This window comes from Sparus aurata, chromosome 15, assembly GCF_900880675.1.
Source record: "Sparus aurata chromosome 15, fSpaAur1.1, whole genome shotgun sequence".
In the NCBI taxonomy this organism is placed as follows: Eukaryota; Metazoa; Chordata; class Actinopteri; order Spariformes; family Sparidae; genus Sparus; species Sparus aurata.
Window position 1 is genome coordinate 28,515,074 of NC_044201.1, and position 20,461 is coordinate 28,535,534.

General features: G+C 43.0%; 1 protein-coding gene across 3 annotated transcripts in view; it reads left to right on the top strand.

Moving 5' to 3' along the window:
• atrnl1a (attractin-like 1a) overlaps nt 1-20,461 on the top strand; it is a 237,858-nt gene that overhangs the window by 84,113 nt on the left and 133,284 nt on the right. For all 3 annotated transcript variants that reach the window (XM_030441997.1, XM_030441996.1, XM_030441998.1), the window contains 3 exons: nt 1,745-1,838; nt 9,393-9,445; nt 18,988-19,082. In XM_030441997.1, coding sequence (XP_030297857.1) covers nt 1,745-1,838; nt 9,393-9,445; nt 18,988-19,082 — 242 coding nt within the window. The remainder of the gene's footprint in view (nt 1-1,744; nt 1,839-9,392; nt 9,446-18,987; nt 19,083-20,461) is intronic.

Below are 20,461 nucleotides of genomic sequence, written 5' to 3' on the forward strand. Positions count from 1 at the left end.
TAAGAGTCTAAGATGACTTTGCTCTTCAAAAACCATTGAAATCTTCATCTCCGGCTCGTTGTCTCCTTCTTTTCTGACTCTATTGGTTTTTCTCGAGTGCTTGTTGGCAAAATGAATCTGTGTGAGATCCGTGGACGCACATCTCTCCTAGCTGTGTCCTTTGTATGCCTTTGTTGACTGCCTACTAAATCAATATTGTATGAACAGCGGGGTGACCCGAGGCTGCGCTAACACACCTGTGATTCGTCTATTATCTCAAGTCTAAAAGCCACTTTTTGTTAAGACTCTGTTATCTCCTGAACCCTTACAGTTCAGTGTGCATCTCTGAAAAGGTTTACAGGTCAATGTAATTCCAAATGATAGATTGAAAACGTATTTTGTCACTGTTGCCGCCTCTGCTGTCGGTGTCTCTGGGTTTTTTTCAAGTTGCAGGACGTCAATTCTACTTTCAGCTTGCTGACATTTAAATGTCTCACTGCACAGCTTTGTTTTTCAGCTTCTCTGTGTGCGTTTGTGTGTTTGTGTGTTCCAAAATCTCAATATTAAAAGCAGCCTTTATGTCCTATACTTAGTTTTTTTTTGTTCTGTGTAAGCGATCAGTTCAGGCCCCCTCGATTCCCAGGCAAGAGGAGGAGAAGGGATAGAGGAGGATGTTTTTCCTCTCATTATCTGCCAGCGCCTCGGCTTTACCTTGACCTGCGCGCACCACTGTTTTATTACAGGCCCTGTCTCCGTGCCAATTGGAGAGAATAAGAACGAAGCACAAAGTCAATTCAGCCGGAGAGGGGACGCGGCGAAGAGAGTGGCCTTGCGTGGATGTGAACACAAGGGTAGAGAGAACGTTCCTGTTTGTCTCCGCCATTAGTCACTCCATGCAGAAGTGATTTAGTGTCTAAATTACAGGCTCGGCTCTGCGTGAATCATCCGGCTACATCATGCTTTTTTTTTTTTTTTTTTTTTTTTTACTTTTTACATAACAGAATGATTAGAAGAGATTAGACACACCAGGAAAAAAAGCTCCCATCTCTGTTGGTCTAATCAAACTTCCTGCAATAAATCGCTTCCAACAAAAAAAAAAGTCAAATTTCACCTCGAGGATGCAGAAACGTTCCAGACGTTGGTTGATGTGAATCACGTCTTGTGTAATCACGTCTCAAATCTGATGTTGATGAACATTTTATTACCATGTAAGCTTAGTTTTCTTCCCTTCCCACTGAGACGTTTCAGCTGCCTTGTCAAAACAGCTGCTGCGTATTCTCTGTTTCTTAGTCATGTTGGATTGTGGCTTCGACCTCGCAGTCTTCTTAAGAAAGAACTAAAGTGGCTGCACGAGCTCAGAATGGAATCTCAGGGCTTCCGGGGATTATTGCGGCTCTTTAAAACAATCTCCGGCTACTTCAGTTGTTCAGGAGAACGCCGTACTGCTGTTCTGCTGTAAAGCTCCTGAAATGTGTTGTTGATAATGAGACAGCGCCTCTTCAGCGGTGACTGTATGTAGCAGGGACACAATTTCAACACGTAATGTGGAAGTAATGATGGTTTTTAAGGTTGGTGAATGTGCACAAAAGTTCAAGTAAGAGGAAATCAAGAGAAGTCATTGCAATCAGGAACTGAGCGCTTTTTAATACAGAGCGGGAATGACTCAGAACCAGAAGATGCTTGAGTTTCAACTTTCCTACTCCGTCTTCATCGTCTTCTTTGAGGTAAATGTTTGAGTTTTCTTTTTGTCTTTTGTCTTTTGCAGCCTGCAAGTGTAACAGCCATGCCAACGTGTGCCACGTCAACTCAGGGAAGTGCTTCTGTACCACCAAAGGCATCAAGGGAGACCAGTGTCAGCTGTGAGTATACAAACGTTAAACTGCAGTTTGATCAGACGAACACGATGCTGGCCCTCGATCACGAGCTGAATCAGTTAAATGATCAGCGTCTTCTTGCACACCACCTCCTCATCCCCGTCCTCCTGGCTCCACAGAAGACTGAGAGGTCGGTACAGATGTGTGTGTGTGAGCAAAATATAATGGCAGCGAACACAAAGCTGCTGCACACTGACACCTGAACGCCCCGCGAGCACTCCTTTATTAAGATCATCAGCTAAATCTGCCTCTAAATTTGAAGGTGCTGTTTATTTTTATTATGGTGACGGTTAAATAATAATAAAACAAAAACTGGCTCAGGAGTTTAATATTCGAGTTTTGTGAGTGTGGATACTGTGTGTGTGTATGTGTGTGTGTGTGTGAACTGTGTGTGTGTGTGTGTGTGAACTGTGTGTATGTGTGTGTGTGTGAACTGTGTGTGTGTGAACTGTGTGTCCCCCCACCAGCTGTGCCAGACCTGACCGCTGCAGCGCTACAATATCCTAAATGGCTTGGCAGACTAACACAGCATGGAGGCAGACTGAAAATTGCTGCATCAATAAATCTAACAGGCGAGGCTAGAAGCAGAGAGCACATACTCTGTGTGTGTGTGTGTGTGTGTGTGTGTGTTAGAAAAACTATATTATTATTCTATAGCTTTTATTTATTCGGATGAGTTGTAAGATTTTTAAATCCCTGCACGCACGCTTGCATACGTCCACATCTTGAATCAAACCTGCGACCAATTATGGAAATGTTCCGACCCTTCAACTTAAACTTCGATATTAACCACTTATTACCTTACGCTAACCTCAACTTAACCTTGTGAGCGATCCCGAACTTAAAGCTCAGCTCCTGACATTAACATGAACTCGACCTGCCCTGAACCCTCCACATGTTCACTGCCAGCTCTAATCAGTGCGTCACACTGGGAGGAATCCTGTGAGACTCAGTTAAACACTCCAGAAGTTTTATATAGTAAATGAAAAATGTTGAAACACATGTTTGCACCCACATGTATTTATTTATGTGCTCTTACTGTGAAGGGGACCTGGGCCCTATATTTACCGCCGCAACATGGCTGCAGTGCTTATAACGCAATACTTCGGTGAGACTGTGGGAAATTAAATAGTTTTGAATTCTGTAATCAATGTGCGGTAGAGAATATATCAGGATGTGAGAGGAGGTGAGATACAGATGTAAGGGGGTCGGAAAGTCACATCAGGGGCAAATAAAACAGCAGATGGTCGGTAGGTAATATAAAAACAGACATGTAACTACTGTATTTAAGTCAGAAACATTTGAAAGACGTGACAGAACACTTCGGGTCTTCTCTCCACGCTGCCTGTATTAAAGAGATTTGATTCATCAAGCTGAGTCTAAAATTCTTCTGAGAATTAGCAGCTCTCGACCTCGACAAGGAGAATTCTCCTTACTAGACTCTGACCAGAAAACTGCGTCCGTTAAAAGTTTCTGACGATGTCACGGAAAAGATTTCTGATCCCGTTCGTTACCAGAAGTCTTGTTCAAGGAAAGGTCTCGCTCCGAGTTGTTCCAGTTGTTGCCTCATCTCAAGATGAGCTCAATACTTAGCTGTGATTTTAGAAATTAATTAATTCTACGTTGCTGCAAAAGATGTGTGAATGATGATTTGAGATGGCTGCTGATTAGTACCTCCTTCACAGAAAACATCTAACGCGACCATATGTCAGCCTGATGAGTGAAGTGTGACACAGTGGCTCTTCAGTCTGATTATCATGCTGGTGACATATTGGCAGAACCCGGATCAGAACACAGCTGCAGAGAATATGAGTGAATGTAGAATTGGCTGCACAGCCTCAGCTCTCCTGTTCGCTTGGCGTCTGCGTCAGTTTCTTTGAGCGTAATGTTTCTTTTCAGCGCGCACCAGTAATTCGTTATTCTGCCGGGGACTCCACAGAGGCTGCGGCAGGAACTGTGTGTTTGTGTGTGATCACTTGTGCATCGCAGTGCTGCAGTCGCTTTCACCTTTGATTTGCTCCGACACCAGCTCTCTCTCTCTGTCTCTGAATGTCGCTCTGTCACCGCTCTGTTTGTTCTGCTTGAGTCGCTCCAAAATGGTGTGCCAAGTAAAGGGCCATTTGTTTGTCGTTTTGATTATGAACGAGCAATTTCCCCTCCGGGGGCGGATGGTGCGCACCCTCAGGTTACAGCAGGTGTGTGTGGATGCATATTTGTGTGTGTGTGTGAGCGAGTCAGAAATAATGGGACTGTAAGGTGAAGCAGGTATCGTTTCTGTGTGTGAGACCAACACGTATACGTGTCCTCATTCATATTAAACAGAGGAGTCAGATTCTTCGGACAGTATAACTCGTAGGGCTAAATATAGTAACATACCTACATTTATGTGCGTTACAGTAGAAATATAAAGACGTCATGAAAAACATGCTTTCGTATAAAACAACAGAAGTTATGTTTACATTTACATTTAGGGCATTTAGCTTTACAATGAGTATATTTGTAACAAGAGAGAAACCACGACACATCACTGTCGATGGACTGTCGAGCCCTCATCTGAGGATCATAACTGCTTTAAGTGCATAACGATCAGTGCATTGTTTGTTCGTCCTTCTATGTACTTTTCATTTATTTCTCTTTCTTCCTCTTTGCACTGAGCACTTATGTATTTTTCCTCTGTATTTGGTTTTATGTAAAGCGTCTTTGAGAGCTGTAAAAGCGCTGTATAAATAAAATGTATTATTATTATTATTATAAGTGCTATGATAGAAGTGCTAACGATACCAACATACAAGTGCATAGAATTTGTTATTTTTTTGGGCGGGGGTCAGGAGGGAATTGTGCTATGCGATGTCGAGGTAGTCGGGAGTTTGTTCCACCACTGAGGCGCCAAAACAGAAGAGTCGAAACTTCGCTGAGCGAGCTCGGCACCATCGTCTTGAATCGGATGCGGGCCGCAGCAGGAAGCCAGTGCTTCTGTATATATGTACCACTTTTCCTGACCTGTTGTCCCCAAGCTGTTTAAATTCCCTCCTTTAGTGATTTATTGTTTTTGTCTAGCGAAATTGAATTAATTTGACCTGACACACGTCTAAAAGCTGCCTATCAACGCGGCCATACTCGACAGCTTTTCCTCGTAGATGTAGCGATTGTGGAACAAGCAGTGATTTCCCACTTACGAACGTCGAAACACAGACTTGAACTGCAGTCACTGGCTTGTCGGCCTTGTCGCCTGTATCTCCACCAACATTCCCTCCTCCTCCCTTTACATGAAAACAGGTAATAAACATGTGAAGTGAGCACGATTTGACACGTTTACATGTTACAGTACACAGCCTGTAAACACATCTGTGGGTTGCAGAAACTTCCACTGCTAAAATGTTATCCAGGACTCCAACTACAATTATTACATATTCCTTGGATGTTTTGACCTGATTGCAAACTGCCACCAAATCATCATCATCCTCTGAGAACAATGAACCTCCAAACTACATTTCCCACAAGTAGTAGCAGTAGATGTTGCGATACGTTTCCCTGAACCAAAATGTTTGACAGCCTGTTAAAGTGGCTCTCACAGCAGATCATATCGTAGCTGAAGCCGCTGCTCGCCGTGTGTTCACAGGGCCAACGTGAGAGTGCACGAGGCACCAGCTGTTACACAGACACGCAGCTCAGAGCGTGAAGGTGGCGGGTCAAGTTTTCTGGATTGCGGTTCGTACCTGAGCTGCAGGGACTCCTGTGAGATCAGCGTGCTCGCCAGATGTTCCCCTGCTGCTGAGCCCGTGGTTACTGTTTTAATTTAAGACATTCATGAATAATCTTTACAAGCCGAGCCGAGTTGTTATTTTCCTTTTTCGCTGTGAGAGAGTCTGGGTTGCGCTTTCACATTCGCTCCGCTGACGTCTCCACTTTATCTCTCCTCGTTTTCCCGTCGCGTCGTCTTGACTGATTGTTTGATTGTGTTTATTTAGCTTTAATTGGCCTCCTCTCCAAATCTAGACAACTCCACTAATTGACTGCTTATTTGCATCTTTTACTGTAACTCCACTCATTCTGAATGTTGCAAAAACAAAGTTTAACACGCAGTTTGTCGTTTTACTGTTTTTACTCACTGAACTCTGGTTGATTTAACGGTTTTAAACACTTCACATTGATTAGACATACCTTAATTTTGTTTTACAGAAACGGCAAGCAGAGATAAATACTCGTCACTTGTATATGTCGGCGTGTGTGTCATTGATTGTGTAGCTGAGTATGTTAAGTGGTGAGGCTGTCCAGTCCTGTGTGGCCCTTATTTTGTCCCCATTAGGCTTCTGTAAGCAGCTTAAGTGTCCGTCACCTTTTTGTTGGAGCTCTGCGTCCAGGACTTAAGTGTCCCTAAAGAGAAACAGCTCATCCTTCTTCCCTTCTTCGCCTCCTGCACGTCGCCTGGTCCTCCTTCTCGGTGGCTCTTCATCACATATGTAAATAGCTAGCCTGTTAGCTAACTATACGAACAGGGCTGTTTTCACTTCTGTCCTTTTTTAGATTTAGCTTTGGGATCGTTGGTGATTTCCCAAAGTTTTTTTATAGATCATGCTCAGCTCCAAAGAGGACCCCGGCCGGTTTATGACATTACATTCATAACAATAAATCTCCTCGCGCTGAAACGGGCTTTAGACCTCGACGTCTCCTCTGTGGCAGTCGGCTGGAAGCGACTCCAAAGCTTTTAAAGTCACAGAGTTCTCCCGAGACGACGACGCTCAGTTTGTTTAATGAGCCTCTGTCATCCTCTCTCAAGCCTCACCTCCACTTCTGAAGGGCACAACTTTCCTTCCTTCCTTCTTTCCTTCTTTTCTAACAGGACTTTACTCGTGCACAAACACATGTATGTTTTCTTTCTTTTATTCTTTTTACACGCAGCAATCGGCGCCGTGAGACTGGACTCACAAAACGCGGCCAAATGCAATAAAATCTGAACAAATCCAGCTTCTTGATAAGAACCATTCTGCTGATTTCAGCAGAAACGCATCAGTCGCGGTCTGTTAAACTGTTTCACACGCCGCTATTAGACCGACGTGATCACGCTGCTGCTGCTTTGTTGTTGTTGTTTTATTGTCGTTCTGAACTCCAGATTGGGGATGTGAGTTCTGTGAGGCAGCTGTGGTTTAAGGCCTCGTCCTTGGCCGCGGGTTTATAGAGGAATGAAATATTCAGCATCCAGCGCTGCTCCGTGACCTGCCGCTGCACTACAAGAGAATCCACAAACATTCGGGCTGTAAACCCAACCTGCCCTCTTGTTCTCGTTAACTGGTTCCTCTTTTTTTTTTTTTTTCCTCCCGTACGTGGTGTTTAATGCCCTCTCTGTTCTCTCCTTGGCCTACCTTTGTTTTGTCTTCCCTGAATCCTCCCGTCCATCCTCTGTTACACTTCGAAACGGTGTGCTTTGAATGATTTATTCTCCGTATTTCATTTTCTTTTTCTCTATATTGCCGCGATAAAGAATTTCATAAAGCTGTTACAATGTCAGTAAACACCCTCTTTGTTTTCCTTTTTAAAGTCTTTCCAGATGATATGTTATATAGAGCCACTCCCACGCACGCACACGGTTTATACCCCCTCATCGCTGCGATTCAGACGCTCCTTAATGTCATTTTAAAAGCCCTGATATCATTATAACGTTTTCGTTTTACATCTCTTTTCATTTGGCTCACAGTAGAAGTTTAATAATTCTGTTTTTTCTTTTGTTCTCTGCTGTCAGGCTGTAATTTTCCTATCTGTGGTCGGAGCTACTTCAGGTTCATGTCATCTGTCGTGACACTTTAATGGACTCGAAAGCAAAAAAAAACTGTAACCCCAAAACTTCCCTTTTAATTAGTTTTGCTAAGTGTTTAAATTTACATTACAATTAATTTACAAATACTCTATAATAATAGAGAAAGTTATCTATAATTTACAAGAGACGTAACGTTCCTGGAAGTATGTATTTTTTTAAATGAATCATATTTCTCCTGGAGAAATCAATTGTTTTTAATCTTATTGTATTGCAGCGGCGCGCTCTGCTCATTAGGGACTTTCCTGTAACCTAAAGGTCACAACTTTCAACCGCAACCAATTACTGTCCATCAACAAACGTGCGTCTTTTTAAAAAAGACAGTCACTCTCCGTCATGTCACAGAGAACATAACGAGGAAAATGGCTGAGTAGATTCTGGTGTGTCAATAAAATATGCATCGTGGATTGTTTGCGTCGTCTCTGCCGGTCACTGTCGTCAAAGTCTGTCAATAATGACAGTCGATGTTGTGTTAAAACTGAAATGTCGTGATGTCAAAATGTAGTTTTCCGATAACCAGCACTGTTGAATACCAATCCAAAGACAGAAACTAACGTCTGAATGAAAGAGATGAATCCACAACAAGCCAAAAGGAGCATTGCACTTAAAATCTCTCTAATTTAATATTTTTGGTCTTGAGCAGTTTATCTGCAGCGGTGGTTTCAGAAGTGGATCATTCCGTAGAAATAGATTAAAGGGTTTGTTTGTACTGTGTCTCCAGTGGAATCCATGTTTACGAACCTAATGGTCAGAATGAATGTTCATGTCTGCAAAACCACAGACAAGGTTAAGGCACAAAAACAGCTCGGTAAGGGGTTTGGAAAACATTATGGTTTTGCTTAAAATACCGGTTTTCGTTGCCAGAAAAATGCCTGGAGATGAAACCAAATTGTCCTGCAGACTTGAACTTTAGTGTAGCCCCAACTCCTTCTCCTCCACCTCCTCATGAGAGATGCTAAAAGGCCTCAAACGTGAAGAATGTTACCCCATGTCTGATATCCATTGGATATTTTTACTTTTTTATTTTTTGGATGACTTTATCTAGCCGTGCTTGTGGCGACAAAACCAGGATACTTTTGGTGAGACTTTGAAACATTTCCATCCATCATTTGGTGGTTTTTGTGTCTAAACCTAACCAGACCATAAGCTTACTTTCCAATGGCCCCGTTTAAAGCTTACCAGGAGTTATTGTTTGATATTGAAATATGAAATATTGTTTGCAGGGTCTTCCCCGGCAGACAGGTCTTTAATTTATTGCTCTATTCCGGTGCTTTTGCAGATGCATAAAATCTTTCCCGAGCATGTACAAGCTGTCGTGTTCTCTCTCTCATGCTGCAGTTCAAGGTGTTCTCTCCAATAATTGTGTGTGAGTGTGTGAGAATATATGTGTGTGTGTGTGTGTGTGTGTGTGTGTGTGTGTGTGTGTGTGTGTGAATGTGTGGACCCATGGGGAAATAGAGAGCAGCTACGGCTAGACAGGACTGTCAAGGGAAATCACCTCGCAAAGAGGTGGAAGAAGACAACACCTGCAGCAAAGGGCCCACCTGACACACACACACACACACACACACACACACACACACGTACACACATGCGCTTTACACGAGCGTGTGTCTTTGTAAAAACTCAACCTTTGTTGAACTGCTAACGCCTGTGTTCTTTGTCTCTCTTCTTCTTCTTCTTCTTCTTCTTCTTCTTTCTCTCCCTCTCCACCTGTCTTCCCTTTCCAGATGTGACTCAGAGAACCGTTACCTTGGTAACCCTCTCCGGGGAACATGTTACTGTAAGTATCCTGCCGTCACGACACCTGAGTCTCCCTCTCCCTCCTGACCCTCCACCACGGTTATAATTTTCTCATACGCCCTGTATTGACCTGTGTACAATTAGCGGCTCTATGTGTGACTTAATACTTAATAAGGCTTCGAGGACGACTGTTCAAGGCTGCATTTCAACATTTGTAAGTGTGAAATCACTGGATGTACCCAGGTGTTTTTAACCAGACGCCAGAACTTCTCCAGTAGTCGTCGTGCTGCCAAAATAATCTGAAACATGTTTTTTTTTCTCACCCAAGTCAAGTGGACTTTGTTTCTGAACTTAATCATTGTCACACAAACATTAAAACTGAGCCTTAAGAAAGTCAAGTTGGAAGTGAGGAAGCAACATAAAGTAGTTTGAACATATATCCAACTGTCCAATGGTTTAAATTGATCTTTTCTATTCTACAATAGGTGATACTGTTTCAAAATAAACGTTTCAGAAACGATATCAAAGTAAAAGTTGGTCACAAAGATAATCCCACTTTTAAGAGTTGGATGAAGAGAGAGAGCGAACGTGTTTCTGTCCAGGACTTTACTTTCCTGCTTCCAGATGCTTGCAGGGATCACATTGACTGAGCTCATTTGCAACAAATTGCTGGTTTTCCTCTTGAAGGGCAGACGAAGGAGGAACGCTGTAGTCAAAACAGATGTTTTGTGGCACACGAACACATGCTCGCTCTCGCCGCATCTCTCTCACAAGCGCACACACACACACACACACACACTCATACACATTCAGCCTATTGAATTGCCGTCATCAGATTTAGTATTATAACACGCTAGAATAAAAGTTCAAGTCCCGTCAATGTCAATAGCCCTCCAGCTTGAGTGAGGCTATCATTGTTTCAATGAGGGAGGCTTACAAGGATGCAGCAATCAGAGGAGTCGTGCCACAGAGTGCACTGGTCACCTCAAATATGCCTTTGATCGCAGAAAAACAACTTGAAGAGTATGATTGAAGATGGTGAACACGGGTTCACCTTTATCGCAGCGAAGCTTTTATCTTAAAACGGCATTTATAGTCTTTTTTCAGACAAAGAATGAGAGCTTGAGTTCAGAGAAATGGTGCAGCAGTCAGTCCAAGGCATCATATTTGGTATTCCAGCGGTCTGTAACAACACAGCTAACGTTTAGCAACATTAACAACCTACTGTAAAGTCTGGAAATACGAGTTTGAATATGCGATATCATCTAAAGTGAGTCATGTTTCCCTCTGGGGTGGTAAAGGTTTTATTTCACAGTTCATGGATGGCTTCAGCCTGTCTGCTGGAGTCGGGACTGAGGTTTGAAAGCACTAGATGGCACCAATGCAGCTCCCTCGCCCAGTCTTGAGATGAGCTTTTTGGTCATGTAAATGCAGACATAGAAACACAATCGCACGTTGTAATTGTTGTTGACATCCACAGCTGCCCGGCTGGTTGATATCTCTGTGACTGGCTGAAATGATGTGTGTGTTTTCGGACATGTGTTTGACTAGATTGTGTGCTGTCATTAATGTGACATTATCTTTTCTGCTGTCTACGAAATGGGCTCGGCTTTGTTTGAATAGGCACACTCAGAACTGCACACATGAATGCACTCAGCGCCCTTTCTCACACACACACACACACACATGTGGGGAGATGGTGTGTGTGAATCATCCATTTCCATGTACTCTGATGAAAGCAGCCATAATAGTTGGCTGTGGTCGATATTAGCCTTAAATGTCAGTGGAAGCAAAGTGCTGATATGAAAAAAATAAAAGCTTTATCTCCGTCATGTGATATACAGAGTGTATGAGAGGCAGATCCGTCCCTGCTGGAGATTCTTACAGATTTACAGCAGAGGTTTTGGGAAATCTGCACCACCTGTGGATTTTTCTTTTGATGTGAAGAGAAGGTGAAACATCATCAAACAGCTGACAGCAGAGGGATTAACTGGATTTCAAGAGTATTGTCAGAATTAGCCGGTGGGAAGTCTGAGATGGTTTATTTAAAACTTTCATGTTGTCTACAAAATGCATAAATGCAAGAAAACTATATTCCAGCAGAGTTTATATAAATGTTCTCTCTCATATTCAGGGTTTTTTCATCCTTGGTCTGGCAAACCTTTTATAAATGCCCCCAGAAGAAACGACAGAGAACTGTGACCTCCTTCTTTTCTAGAATTTGGTGGACGCGTCCACTTTGGTGATACTGTATTAGTGGTTACAACCTCAACATTTAAAGACAGAATATATAACAGATCACCAAGTTCCAAGTATTGTTTAAAGCGAGGATTACAGTCTTCATTTGACCAGATTTGGAGCACATGGCTGATGTATACGATCAGTTACATGGCAGTCACTAAGATCGGAGAAGGTGAATGTTCAGAGTGTTTCTTGCAGCTGTTTTCTGCCTTCGGTTGTTGGGGATTCTCCAAAGGGAATGTACAACTTAATCAATATTTCCTCAATGTTCTCTAATATTTGCTTTGTCAGGTTTATGAGCTGGATGATCGCGATTGATGTCGTTTCAGGATCATCATCTCAACTGACCAAAAAGCGACAAACTGGAGAATACCGCTGATTGTTTTAAGACAGTTTTGTGTGTTTTTCTGTTGCAAGTCAACAAATATACTTTAAGAAAAGATGGTTTAGGTTGAAATCTACCCTGCGACTACGTTAACCACTTGTTACAAAGGATATCTTCTCCCAGGTGCACATTGTTTCGTCATTAGCTGACATTACAAAACTGTGCTCAGATACAAGATGTAAATATTGTTTTTACTCTTCAGTCTTACCTAAAACTATTCAAATGAAACCATGTTGTGGTTGTGCTACAGAGCTTAGAGACCTGCAACGAGGTATCAAAGGGTAGAAAGCCTAAAATGAGGTTAACCACGACTACAAGGGCAGGAATCTTGTGGTGACTTCGGTTCAGCCTTGTGACCTGGAGTTCACTGAAGCTTTGTAAAGCTTCTGACGGATGTGGCTGCTTGTCTTTGTGTGTCTGTCGGTGGGAACTTGTGATGATGATGTGATGAATGCTCTGCAGACTTTGTCGATTTAGGAGGCGGTGCTGTTCAGCCTACTCACCTTAAATCCTTTGAAGGACACGCCTTTTGTAAGCTTTGTCCTTTCAGCGACGGCCCGTTAGTTGACACAGCAATGATCAATGTGTACGTTTCTCTAAAGTGATATTTTACTGCTGCCTGACGGTCCAACAGGCTGGATGTATTCCTTCTCTGCTCTAAATAGACGTGATCCCTGACATAAAACACTCTCAGAAAACCAACACACCAAGAGCAAAGGTTAAGCACTTACCTTAAACTCTTGAAAGGCGCATAGAAAGCCATTATTTCAACTAAACAACCACTCGAGGCCGAACAGCTGAGCATCATAACAAGTCCAACCTCCTTGACATCTGCTCTGAATCAGACATGTTCGGTAGTCTGTTCTGCTCTTTGTCTGTCTGCTTCTCTTTCTGTCATATCCATTTGCAGAGAGGGACTATTTCAAAGTCAGCTGTGAGCAGACCCATTGATCATCAACTATTATAGTAATCATAGCTCCCGTAACGCGTGTGTGCTCCAGTTGCACAATGGCTGCAGTTTGGTTTGGATTCAATCATCGGTCTGGCAATTTGGAGTGAGGGGTCACATGCTGCCGAGAAGCACCGTAATCACAGATGCATCTGGTACAACAATATTTCAGCCACCGTCTGACGAAACTCGAGCTGGTTTTATTTCCCTTTAACCTCCCTCTTTGCCCCGTCATAATGAATACAGCCAGTAGAGGTTGCCGCCTAACAATAAGCATAAATATGGGTTGACCTTAATACCCATTTTTCTTGTTAGGATGAGCTGAATATACATTTATATTTTGAAAACGATGGTGTTTAACGGCACAGAGACGCAGGCTGGTGATTATCAGACTTTATTACACGGCTCTTTTTAATGCTGTAGAATGCTCCATATTCACTTGAATGGGCCTTCCCAACGTTCAGCGGTCAATTATTTTCGTATAATTGACCGTTGCTAAGCATATTTTAGCGTCGTCAAGGAAAGTGGCCTTTTTGCCTCTGATTCACGTATTTCGTAGCACTCCACGCTCTAAAATCTTTGCTTCGCTAGTAGTCCGGTCACTTGTCACCGCAGCGTCTTCGGTCGCTAAGCGACGTCAGCTGATCTGTAGTCTACTTCATATCGGAAAAAAAAAAAACAAACTCCTAGGCCACCTGTATGCATGAGTTTCACATTAACTTTAATATTTTTGGAAAATATGGTGATTTCAACTCTTGGCAAAAGGCTGAGTTGTCGTCACCGGTCAAGAAAAGAAAAAGAGACGAAAGCAGCGAAGAGGGAAAAGCGAAACGGCGTCGGTTTAGCAAAACTATATTTCTCTGCTGAAAAACACTATGAGCGGTAACAAATAAATTGTAAAAAGGTACCCTGTGTTAAGTTGTCTTTCGTGTTGGCAAGTAACCGTGTAATAAGTGGGATAATGTATAAAACGGCGGTCACTATCAGGAAAATAAGTCCCTTCAGGACAGTGGTGTACACAAGGGGGGGGCAGGTGGGGCGGTCGCACTCCCTCGTGGCCCAATCGTTGAAAAACGCGTGCTAAAGTGCCCTCCTGAGAGCCAAAACGTGTGCTAAAGTGCCCTCTTGGTTGGCAAAACACACTAAACTGCCCCCTTGGCTGGTTGAAACATGATAAAGTGCCCTCTTGGGAGCCAAAACGCGTGCTAAAGTGCCCTCTTGGCAGCCGAAATGTGCGCTAAAGTGCCCTCTTGGTTGGCAAAACACACTAAACTGCCCCCTTGGCTGGTTGAAACATGATAAAGTGCCCTCTTGGGAGCCAAAACGCGTGCTAAAGTGCCCTCTTGGCAGCCGAAATGTGCGCTAAAGTGCCCTCTTGGTTGGCAAAACACACTAAACTGCCCCCATGGCTGGTTAAAACATGATAAACTGCCCCCTTGGGAGCCAAAACGCACGTTAAAGTGCCCTCTTGGGAGCCAAAATGCTCACTAAAGTGCCCTTCTTTTCGCCCCTGCCCTTCAAAAAGTCTGTGCACGCCACTGCTTCAGGACAAATCAGACCGGTTCGTCCTGTTGGGACTTATTTTCCCGATAGTGACCACCGTTCTATACATTATCCCTTACTGGATCTGCACACAGTACTTACGTGCAATATTGTTATGTTAATTGTGTCAGGATTGGTTGATAGTAATATTAATCTAACAAATGTGGTCTGCTTCATCGTAACATGCTGCAATATAACAAAAAAAATACGTAATGAAGTTGTGTTCGTCACAGAAACATACTCTGGAGAAATGTTTTCATCAGACTGAAGCATGCGAGTGTCCAGCCATGGACGGCAAGGGTCCCTTATCTCACTCGGGGATGAAGTGCGGTGCTTTGGTTCAGTTAACACTGTCATATTGAACCACCAGTAAATTGATGAAAAGCAACTTTGCTGTTTAATGAGTTTGCCCCCAGTCAGGCTAGCATTTATGAGCGGGCATCACCAGGACAACGCTTTAATGAACCCCTGTCATATTCCATCACGGTTAGCTACGAGGGACGTCTCATTAGGGACGGCCACCAAGTGTCCCACCACTTCCACTGAAAAGACCAGCAGTCAGTGGAATTATCAGCTAACACGGCAGTCAGAGCCGACTGCTGCCCTCAGGCCTGCTGGGAGAGCTCAGCCAGGCCGAACAACAGTGGCTCCAATATTTACTGACAGCCTCACGATCGCAATTAAAACGACAATTAGTGAAGAAATGGGACTGAATAATGATGTCATGTCCAAATCTGACCGGAGAAACGAAACGGTTTGATTTGTCTTTTTTCTCCAGTCTGTACTAGAAATGATATCAAAGACAAACAGAGTATAGGCTGGTGAATCGTTGGGGCCAATTCAGACCTCAAAGAAAGTTACATGGCAGTGATCAGCACTCAAAAAATGTTCTTGGACCTGAGGCCGTTCATTAGACCCGCGATGTGGCGTCAGTCCAGAACGCCTCAATATTTGCTGACAGGCAGTCCATCTGGACGCCTTTCCGACTTGGAATAATTGGTCGCATCAGGCCAAAAACCTTTTTTGCAATCCAGTAGTAACTCTGACGGACCATTAAATATTCTGAGTGTTTTCAGATCAGTTTGAGTTTATAGTAAGAGTTTGATACATGATAATACACTATCAGATTTACCAGAACAAATACACATAATATTGCAGTCAAGTATGACAGTACTTTAATAAAATCTACCTCTGTTTAGTTCTTGTTCTCTTTTCTTTTTTATATATTCTCAGGAAAATGTTGATTTTTCTCTCGGCCCTTTTGAGGCAGTAGCTTGTGATGTTAGTATTGAATATAATTTAAAAATCTTTGTATTTATTTACTGTTATAAATAAGTAATATAGTAATATTTAAGGTGAATAGACGCCTCTGAAAAACTGCATTCCAATACAACCAGGTTAGGGGTTACAAGAACAACCAGAACAATGGATGAATGTGGTTTGAATCAACTTAATTTCAAGAATTTATGTTGGCAAATTATATTTTTTGCAAAACCACAGACGAGATAAAAATATCTATCAGTTGAATGTCTCATCACAATGCTGTCCTCCTGCTCTGGTCAGAATTAGGCACAAAAACCACCTGCTTAGTGTTAAGAAAACATAATTTCTTGATTTAGAATCCATCTTTTGGTCACCGTGAACACAACTGGAGACGTCCCAGGGTCGATATTCAGCGGTGAGTGTTTTTAGGTTAACCATAATCTTCTCCTTAAATCAACCATGTAGTTTTGGCATCTCTCAGATCATTATACTGTTAATGAAGAGTGCATTTCTCATGATCTCACGCATACATTACCTCCAGGTAACCTCGACCTCCCTTTATGTCCTTGTTGTGTTCGTGTTTACTCCTCAGCGAGGTGATGCTGTAACGTCTGGCCCTGCGCGCCGTCGGGGAGGTGTTGCAAATGGGAAATAATAAGTTGTTAACAAGCATTAAATGAAACCTCAACGAGACACTCTGACAAACTGACTTTGTAGGCGAGTTCACGCTTGTTTTGGATTTTCGATGTGATGCAGACTGCTGGAATATCAGATTATGTTCCGGTTGAGGGCCCTCCCTCTCTCTCTCTCTCTCTCCTCCCCTCTCATTCCCTTTCATCAGTGTTTTGTTTCATATAGGCTGAATCAGCTTACATACTATGGTAATAAGATCAGCCATCTGTGAAGCTGAGAAATTGACACGGACTATTTCTATTTCAGCTCTTCTAGGGGGATTGTTAATACCTTTTGTGATACCTTGATACAATTCATCCGCGGTGAGAATTTGCAGCGATACGTGTGTGTGATTGAGATTTCTTAAGTGAAACTGCTGTCAGATTTCTCAGGTGGGATTTGTAAATTAGTCGAGATGAACTTTTAAACCTGCCGATGCTTTTTTTTTTCGTTCCCGGCAGCCTCAAAAATCAAACATATTGGAAAAAACACACAGAGGGACGAGCTGTTTTTCTGTGCCGTGTTTTCATTTGTTTGGTTACCTGCACACACACATACACACCTGGATGCATGCAAACACCCCAACAAGCACGCACATGTACAGACTCGTACATACTGGATACATTCAGAGGTAAATGCACAAACACTCTGAACTCATGCACATATAAATATGCACATGAACAACTCCCCATCCCCTTTACAAAGTACAAAAAAAACTCCAAATACTCTGAAGTTGTCTGACGACCCTTATGGGATAAACAACTGAGCTGTAGCTGTGCACGTCTGCCTGGGAGGGAGGGAGAGAGGGAGGGAGGGAGGGAGGGAGGGAGGGAGGGAGGAAGGGAGGGAGATGTTAAGAAAAAATATTGTCTTTGATCTGATGATATCTGCTGTTCGGGCTAACTTGCCATGAAGGCTGAACAAAACAAGAGTGTTTGTCAAACATAATTTGCTTTCGTCTCGGTGACGCCCCGGGATTGTTCGTCTGAAAGGGGAAGGTGGTGACTGAACGCGTCTCCCCCTGCAGTGTGTCTGTGTGCGTCTGTGTGACACAAAGTTTGTCGGCTCTGTAAGTTGAAAAAGCTCCCGCGGCGGTTGTCTCTGCTGCCTGCTGCCACTCAGTGCTCGACAGCGGCAGGTTACCTTTAACAGCACCGGGTGTTTTTTCTCAGGAACGTTCATGCAGTTTGTGACGCGTCCGACCAGAACTACAGTCCTCCTGTCCCACTGACAGCTCTGTGTGAGACAAACACAACTCTAAACTACCGTATACACACTTTACCATAAACTGATCGATCTACGAGTTTTGATATTGGAAGTTAGTCAGAGAACAGAAGGTGAAAATAAACCTTTACTTCAGACATTTAGCTGCAAACACATTCAAAATGGCTACTAATGAAGGAACTAGAAGGGCAAACTGATTTCTGATTTCTATAATCTAACAGCTCTAGTCGACCGACCCACCAGAATCTGACTGATCATCAATTATAGCAGTGAAATATAATAACACAGTAACTGGTTGTGCTTCAGACCAAAGCTCCGTATGAAAACATCAACTTCTCTTTGAGCTTAAAATAAAACAACAAGTGTTACCTGCCTGAATCTGTTTTAACCTGAGCTGCCTTCAGAGGCAGGAATCACACTCACACACACACACACACACACACACACACACACACACACACACCTGGATCCCCCTGGAGGGTTGCCGCTCAGCAGTCACGCTGATTAACTTAAAAAATATCCTCTCACAGCGTTATCCTCTCGTGGCCACGTAGCTGCTTTCTCTCCTGTAATTCCCTCTTTTCTCTCTTCTCATCTTCCTCGGTGTTCCCCCTCCCTCTCCCCTTCCTCCCCCCCCGTCCTCCCCCATCAGGCAGAGAGACAAGGTGACCTGTCGTGGTTCCTGCTGTCAGTCCAGATGTGGAATCACCGTGATTCCCTCTATACGTCGGCCATTGTCAGGCTAACAAAGAGCTGCTTTCATACCCGATTAAATCTCTAAGAGAACATGATTATTTAGACTCTCTCATGTTCTATCGATCGGACCGTTTGCTCGTCTGACAGAATGGCATCATCACCGTGAACGCTCTTACTCGTTCTTATATAATGTGTGATCATACACACATGCGTGCTCACCTTGTTTATTCTGCCACTGATTGAGATCTCCGTCCAAAACTCCACACCGCTGTAGCCTGATTCATCTAATTGAATATCGACCGACGCTCAGTTCCCCGCCGCGTTTTTGCTTTCATAAATCTGTCCGTGCTCGACGGCGTCGTCAATAAAATCAGTCGGAAAAGGAGGTTTTATTCAGAGTGGTATTATTAAAGAGAGAATTGATGTGATCAGAGCACCAAACAAAACAAAAAAAGTTGTAGAAACATGACATCATAATGAAAGTTTAACTGGCTGAAGCACAAAGCTAAGTCGTGTACCTCTGCTAATAAATAAGTCTGAAAGTTTGAGTAGGTTTGTTTTTGTCTGTGTTATCTTTTTTCATGTTTCTTTCTGTCTTTGTCTCTTTTAGACAACCTGTTGATCGATTACCAGTTTACATTCAGCCTGCTTCAAGAAGATGACCGCTACTACACCGCCATCAACTTCATGGCTACACCTGAACAGGTAAAAAAAAAGGCACACAGGCGGTTGAGAGTTGACTTTTAAAAGTGTTTCCACATAAATGGGACCCAGTTTTTGTCGTATCCGTGACACTCTCTGTTCAGTTAAACATCGCCTGATAGGTTGAAATTGTTTTTTCTTGTAAATATTCTGCAATAAGGACAAAGATTCAACATGTTCTCACTCCCAACTGTTCAAATACGGCAGCTTAAAGGGATATTCCGGTGTAAATTTAATCCATGGTCTAAATCACTGTGAAACTGTGTTAGACTCCCTCTCGAGAGATCAAGTTAGCAGACCGCTAATTTACGGAGTTTTATCAACCTCAGAAATGACCGCACGACAACAATACACTGCAGTAAATGGATCCAAATATAAACCGCCACCAAAAAGCCACAAATAATGCTCAGAACAGCACCAAACTTCAGCAACAGTACAAATAGGGTCTCAGCACATAGTCCGGGGCATCTAACCTCCGCTAGCTTAGCTGGATTTCTACTGAAAAGCTGACTAAATTTACCACTCTTCTGCAGCAGCTTCCTGTTGACGGGAAGTCCCGACGAGTCGATTACCGAGTGCAGTAGAGTTCCGCGGCTCATGGATGAAAATGTATGATTATGACTCCATGGAAAAGCAATCAAAGTTCATATGTGTCTTACCTGCCAGTTTATAACAGTTATTATCGAGAGCGGACAGGGAAAAGAACGGAATTGAGCATTTCTAACCGCACTCGGTAATCGTCGCGTCGGGACTTCCCCGACCCGGAAGCTGATGGAGGAGAGTTGAATTCTGTTTTTAGCTTCCCAATAGAAAATTTTGCGGTTGTTTCTGAGGATGCTAAAGGTACGTGAGCTAGCGCTTTGCAAACTTTACCCGAGGGGGGTCCTACTCGGTGTCACAGTGTGTTAGAACATGGATTAAACTTACACCAGAATATCCCTTTAAGGTTTACTGAAAAACAATTAACATACCGTGATATGACATACTTTGACTTTTGGACTGTTAATGTGAACTGCTCATGTTTTGATTTGGTTTAGGCACCAAAACTACTTAATTAGGTTCAAAGTCAGTCAAGTCACTTCCATATATAAAGTTGCGTAATGTACGTAACAAGACTTCCTGTGTATGACCCATCCAACCACCCCGATCACCATCTGTCGCTAACTTTTTTTGCTCTTAACTACAGCGTTAAAGTTACGTAATGCCACCGACCAAGCTGCTGTATTTGGTGTGTTAGGAGTGTGAAGACAAGTTGAACAAAGAATGTTGTTTTTGTATAGAAACGTAGACAATTTGACCTCCAGGATACCCCAAAGATGGTTTTTAAAGGAAGCTGTGGAGCATTTTTTTTCCTGAAGCGCAGTTATCTGCTGTTGACAGTG